We start from the raw sequence: 7,111 nt of genomic DNA on the forward strand, positions 1-7,111 counted from the left end.
CGACCCTAGTGAGGATCAAGCGTGACGGTAAATGAATAAATGAAGTTATGAATGATAATTTGGGTAATTTATCCAATTTTTAACAAGAGTGTATGCTAGCGAACCTGACCAAAATACCCCCAACTACTCAGAGGAAATTGGGTTAGAATTACCAATTATATTTGTCGGGGCAGAATATGTCATCGGATTCCATTAGATTGTCCAAATACAGTATATCCATTCAAAGTGTACTGTGGAGTACGTTTGTAATGCCGTTCAAATCAAATCTTGTCTCCAAAAAAATGGCAACAAAATGAAAGGCAGTTGCCTTTCATTTTGTTGCCATTTTTTTTGATGCACAGTGAGCAGTATGAAGAAATTATTATTATTATTTTTGGGGGCGGGGGGGGGTCATATTATGTAGGCATGGAGAAACAATTCAATTTGTTAAGTAGAGGTAACCGGACCCCGCTCTTCCCTCCTCTTTGGCCAAGTCAGACAAGATAGACGACATAAGTGGAGCATCAGAGATAATCTGGCGGTCTGGTTAAACACACCATGTTATGATCCTTATAAAACAAACTACCTTTCTAAACGGATAAATATCCCTCCTCGACTTGGAAAGGGGAAGAGAAAAAAATCAAATCATTACCCCCTTCATCAACTGTAAGACGTGTACCAGCTTGACAGAAATTTAATTCGAGGCAGCGCTTGAAAATAATTATTGTATTTTGAGAGGAGTAATCATTGGCTGGGACATGATTGAATGTGTCCATGCCTATTGACTTTTGCTATGATTAATAGGTTTGTTTAGTCGATATTCCCATCGAAATTGTATAATTAATTATCCCCGGCGCTGTCACGGCGGGACGATGGAGAGCCCTGATGAGTATTTGGGAAGATTAAATTTTCCGGGCTCTTGTGGCGTCAAGGGGCACGGCGGGGCTCTGCTCCAGTGGAGGGATGGAAGTGTGCGCGTGTGTTTGTGTGTCCTCTTTCATGTTTGTGTTGTCCATCCGCACATGTTGCAGTCCCCGCGTCGTTTCGACGAACAACCAAAGGGTGGCCCCACCTCCCCCTTCCACGCTCATTGATTCCGTTTCAGTATCTCTTTATTGTAACTTTATCAGTGTGGCATCGGCAGATGGGGGACCAAGAGAGGAGGTGGTGTGTGTTAGCGCCAGTAAGTGATGAACCTCGCTGTCTGACCTGCTTCTCGTTTTCATGCTGGCAGCGTTGCCTGTACGATTACTCTAAAGCCCGGAGATTCCTTTCACCTGAAAGAAATGTTCAAAGAAAGATTATTTGAGAGAGGGAAAAAAACAAAAAAACATGCTCCCCGTATTCTGACCGTCAGAATTTCCAAACGGCAATAGAGGAGGTATGCTAAATGAGAGCTGACTATCGAAGTGGAATCATTTGTTGCTTCTTTGGTCCTTGAGTGTCTCTGACGCAGCCCGCCTCTCGAAAGCGACAGTGTACATGTACAATGTGCCGAAAGAACGCTAATCTGATCTTCAAGATTTGAAAAGTTACCCAAAGGCATTTCTTTCCGTGTGTTAAGCCAAATTGTGGAATTGGTGTCCTTTTCCTGACATGCGTCTAACTTCTTTACCACCTAATTCAGTTATCATGGAAATGAAAGTTCAGCAGTGCAGTCAGTACGCTGTCGATTTCAGCTTTGTTTGCTCCGGTCTCCTCCCGGTGCCAATCGGCCAGCGCTCCGTCAGTCAGTTTATTGCTTTTCCACACCAAATAATGAAGGTCCCATAAAAAAAGGAAAAATATTGCCCTTGCGATGAAAACCAAGTATAAGGTGTAAAAATCAAATTAAATGACCTTTCACCCCCAACATTTATTGATGGCTTTTAACGGCAGCAGGTGTTGTCACAGAGGATAGTTGACAAGATTTAAATCAAAGCACAATTACAGATGGTGGACTAGTCTCCCGTATGCTGAGAGGCACAGTTGTGGGGGCCGGACAACTCATATTCCCCCGTTTGTTGCCCCTCAACTTCCGGCCTCAACTATCACCGCCTCTCTGATTTAGGGTCTGATTTTTCATCCAAGCAAAGTCAGAAATTCCGTCTCTTGACAGGGTAGTTTTTACCCAGACACTTCTTCATCTTCCCCACCTTGTGTGATATTGTACTGCATCATCTCGCATCACCTCCTCCACAACTCCCAAGGTCATTTCTGGTTGACAAACTACTGTTGGCTTTATAATGTCAAGAGGCCTTGAACCAATATAAGCTGATTTTTAAACCACTCACCCGCCACGGCAGCAGAGCATTATGCTTAATTGACCTCGGATTAAATGTAGTGTGAAATTCTGGCATGCGGTCTCGTCCATTCACCTGAATGAATTACTCAACATTCACTTAGAAGAGATCGCAAGCACACACGGCCATATGCTACTCATCTGCTGTATCAACTCTTCCACCCACTTAAAGTATTTGTATTATACCCCATTTCCCTCAATCAGTGTCCAACCCTCAGTCTCATTTTGGAATGATACATGTGTACTGTAACTACAGTATGTTTACTGTATATAAGATGGTGCGTATTAAGCTTTCAAAGTGGGCTAGATTAGATGCCAAAAAAGATCTTTTCTTCTTTTTTAAAAATAATTTACAAGGTTGTCTCCAGTTTGTATACAAATCAAACCCTGGAGAAAACAAAAAAAGTTAATCACAGTAGAAAAGACTTATTTTGAAGGATTCCATTCCAATTTTTACTTTTCTGTTGTTTTTGCTAAAGCAAACTGCTCATAGTTTGCTTTAGCGTGGCAGCGCCGCAAATTTAACAGCATTGCTTATTTCAATGAGATCGCATAATTTGGAGCCAAGCAATAGACGCAATCAATCAATGATCTGTGATTTGCTTTGTTTGAACGCTTACATTTATATCTCACTCAAAAACTGTTTTTGGTCAAGTGACTACATTTCGAATTGACCAGCACCACAATTATCCAAAAATAATCTTGTATTCTGGCTGTTATGCTCATTACTAAATTTGTATTAGATCATGTAAAGATAAGAGTGTGCGGCGCAACATTTTGATTGGGTTTTGACACACGCACGTTCAGTGGATGGATGGTGGGACAGGGTGGACAGTGGAGCGTGGGCTTGCATCCCATGCTCCGCCATCCCTCATCCACAGTGTGTGAGTCTCTCCTATGACCCCGGCAGTGTGAGTTTGATGAATGTGGCACATCTGCCCTCCTGAACCGCAGAGACACCGACTGGGAGGCCCCCGCTGGCTGCTCGTAATGGCCTCTGTTCTACATGGCTGACACATAATCACAAATACTAACACAAAGAACCGGAGCAAAGACATCAGACTCACACTTACATGTCAACTCGACAATGATTTGAACAGGCAGTGAGAAGTTGTCAGGCTAAGCCGGAGTTACTCTCTCATATTGCAACACGGTTTCCGCTTTCCTCCCGAATATAACGCAAAGTCTTCTCCTTTGATATTTCATCATGTACACGTCAACGTAGCGCCGTGTGTAATACACCAATGTAATATCATTAATGTCCACTTGCCTGTTCGGTTTCTGTCAAATGCTTCTCATCTTAGGATCCTCACACTGTAATTGTTAGCTACTCGGGGGGGGGGGGGGGGAGATAACTGTCCCAGATCGAAGCTGATGTCTCCCACTCTGAAAGGAAAAAGGCAGGGCCTGAGCGAGCGAGGCCCTCCAAGGGTTGCTAAGAGAACCTCGCTGCCAGTCTCTCAGGGAAGCAGTCATGCAGGTGCCAGAGCTACCTGTTCATCTCCCAGATAATTAATGTATACAAGAAACCACTAATTGCACTTTTCACGAATGATTTATGGGTTTTGTGAAAGGGGGTAAATTCGGGGATGTGTGCGTGTGTGTGTGTGTGTGTGTGTGTGTGTGTGTGTGTGTGTGTGTGTGTGTGTGTGTGTGTGTGTGTGTGTGTGTGTGTGTGTGTGTGTGTGTGTGTGTGTGTGTGTGTGTGTGTATACACTAGCGAATGAGTACAGCTGGGTGAGGAGACATGATTAATGAAGAGTGTGTAGACGGACTGGCACTGTGGTGAGAGAATCCCCTTGTCGGACAGGGCAGTGTAAGCGCAGACTGACAGTTTTTGTCATTGTTGAGAGAGCGTTATTCAATTGTTATTGCTGTTGTTTTGAATGTTTATTGCGATTTTGTGATATTATTGTCGTTGTTAATGTTTGCTATTGTTATTATAATTACTACTTTTATTAGTAATATTATTTGGAATGATGACTATGACTACTTCCACTAGGCTAGGCAAGTTTTTTTCTACAGCACCATCAAAATCAAGCAAAAGTACTTTACAGTATTCAAAACAATTAAAAGCAAACATTAAATTCAGACATAAAAGCATTTAAAATGCGTGTAAAGTATGCAGTTAAAAGAAAAAGACTTTGCAAATATGTTTGGATCTATTAAAACCCAGAGAAAGCAACAGATTTAAGGGGAAGTCAACCCCCACATTTTTTTTACAAGAATATGTTCTGTGCAGACCCACAAGACTAAACACGGCTTTCTGATTCATAGTGCGTCTGTGGCATATGAGCAATAAAATCGACCTGATTTTGTCCAGCTAAGGAGGCGGCCATTTTGCCACTTGCTGGCGACTAAAAATGACATCAGAGTGGCTCAGGGCTCAGGTAACAACTAATCATGGCTGAGCTTCAGAAAACAAGTGAGCTACCTCACACTACTTGAGCTACTGTGAGGTCCTTTTCAGCCAACAGAAAGTGGCAAAATGGCCGCCTCCTGAAATGGACAGAAATGGATGGATTTTGTACCCGAACGCATATTCCAACATTGCTATATTAGTCAGAAATGCAGTGTTTAGACTAGTGAAGGCACATGGAACATATTTTTGTAAAAATATATTTTGGGTTGACTTCCCCTTTAAAGGTGTGGGTCAGAGTTATAATACTTTTGCATCTTTCATTAATTAAAGTTGGTTTTCATTTCATTTTTTGACTGTTGGTTAATTTTCATGTGGTTTGAATTTGTTTTGAGAATAGGTTTGTTCTTTTGTATTCTTTTTTTTTTTTTAATGCTTCATTTCAGTGTAGTGCGTATTAGTTTTAGTTTTTCTTTAAATAGATGAATCACCTCGAATAAATGTCATGCTGAAAACCATTGATGTTGTAAATATCGAGTGTTTTTGTGCTGATTTGTGAGTGTGAGATGGACTTTCCACACCCTTGACTAAAGTCATGACAACTCTTGGCTTGAGCTTATAATCGGTAAAACAGTATTAACCGTTTTTGCCTGACAAGGCCTCAGGTTCAACCCTCATCTTTGGATTTTGTGTGGAGAGTTTGTTCCCAGTTCTCTCCATAGTAAATACTCTCCAGACATTTGATTGAGAGTCTGTCGTGATATGTCAGCCCTGCGATTGTAGCCCGCCTCGAGACCCGTGTCAGCTGCGATCGGCTCCATGTCCCCGCGACCCTGCACAGGATAAGCCATAGAGATAATGGATGGATAGTCATCAATCAAAGTAGTCAGCATTGGATTTTCTTGTTATTGAGTAGTTTGTGTCATTGCAGCTCTTCTATCAGAAAAAAACTGTCAAAGATAAAATGCAAGTTGTCATTGCCTGTCTGTGAACACTCACCAGGTTTCTGAAAGCCAAACCCAAATTCTTAACATTGACAAATACAGTTTAATCTCCAGCTGAATTATTCCTTTTAAGGTTTTGAGTAACTTATTGCTCAATTGCCCGTTGCGACAGATGAAGATCAAATGTGACTGAACGCTGTTGTCGCCTGTCTCTCCCTGCACCCTTTCATTTGTTGTTGTTTTTTTTATCATCAGCTTTTAGAGTACGACAAAGAACTGTCAGTGTTCAAGGATCGACTGCATGAATTGGAAATATCTTTCCCACCCAGGTATGGAAAGACACACACACACACACGCACGCACGCACGCACGCACGCACGCACGCACGCACTCACACACACACACACACACACACACACACACACACACACACACACACACAGAGTCGACTTCGATCTCATGCACTGATTTGCTAGCTAACAGCCAATGAGAGTCACGGTGCATATGGCGCATTAATTCAAATCTTATCAATAAAACACAATGACACAAAAATATCTTTGTTCTTCACAAATCTAAGCGTTTTTTTTGTTTTTTTTTTGTTTTTTTAACTTAGGTTTGTTTCTGCTTGTATTATGAATGAGTGTGTGTGTGTGCTACATTGGTTAATGTGTGCATTTAAGCTCGTGAAACCATGACTGTGGATGGTATGATAAACAATAACATCTCGGCTGCATTTCTTATTTGCTTGCTGTGGTGTGAAAGTCATGATTTTGATTGATACTAACTGTAAGAATTGATGGATATCAAAATTTCCCCCTGGATGTGGGGGTGACCAGTGAGTGACAAGTGGTGGCCATCGCCACCCCTGGCCGTCACAGAGGTCCATCCCTGCCACGGGTGCCCTTTTAACCTCATATCTGACATCAAAACACTCAATCTTTTTCTGAATTGAATTCATAGCAGGTAATGGATCTGTGTTGAATTGGCCCAAAACGGCTTTACTGTGTGTATACATGTCTGAATTTGTGTGAATTCCTTTTTTTTTATGGGATTAATATTCTGTCTCAGTGGGACTCGGAGCACGTGGTCTCCTCTCTTCTTTCCTCAAACAAATGCATTTGCAATTAGCCCTTTCAGAGGAGAGGGAGGGCAAACACGCTGTCGGCGTGGAAATATGTTTCGGGAGCAGCGCGTTAATGGCGCTTGACCTTTGCCGTTGGTTGTGACTCAATCAGCGCAGATAATGAAATGCTGTAATCAAACAATAATTACTTGATAAACTGCTCGGGTGGCAGGCACATGGCTACGGGGATTTTACTCTGTGTGTGTGAGTGTGTGTATGTGCCTTTGTGTGTGCTTTTCTGTGTGTGCGCGCGTGTGGGTGTGGGTGTGAGAGAGAAAGAGAAAAAGAGAGAGAGGCAGAACTGTAGTTATCAAGGTGCATGTGTTGTGTGAAGTGCTCAGAATTTCATATTTATAACATGGAGTTTGTGTGTGTGTGTGTGTGTGTGTGTGTGTGTGTGTGTGTGTGTGTGTGTGTGTGTCAAG

At 42.2% G+C, this 7,111-nt stretch overlaps 1 protein-coding gene across 3 annotated transcripts in view; it reads left to right on the forward strand.

Moving 5' to 3' along the window:
* inpp5a (inositol polyphosphate-5-phosphatase A) overlaps window positions 1-7,111 on the forward strand; it is a 182,477-nt gene that overhangs the window by 142,921 nt on the left and 32,445 nt on the right. For all 3 annotated transcript variants that reach the window (XM_019882042.1, XM_019882043.1, XM_019882040.1), the window contains exon 12: window positions 5,819-5,892. In XM_019882042.1, coding sequence (XP_019737601.1) covers window positions 5,819-5,892 — 74 coding nt within the window. The remainder of the gene's footprint in view (window positions 1-5,818; window positions 5,893-7,111) is intronic.

The sequence above is a fragment of the Hippocampus comes genome, unplaced genomic scaffold (genome assembly GCF_001891065.2).
Source record: "Hippocampus comes isolate QL1 unplaced genomic scaffold, H_comes_QL1_v1.1 scaffold36, whole genome shotgun sequence".
Taxonomy (NCBI): Eukaryota; Metazoa; Chordata; class Actinopteri; order Syngnathiformes; family Syngnathidae; genus Hippocampus; species Hippocampus comes.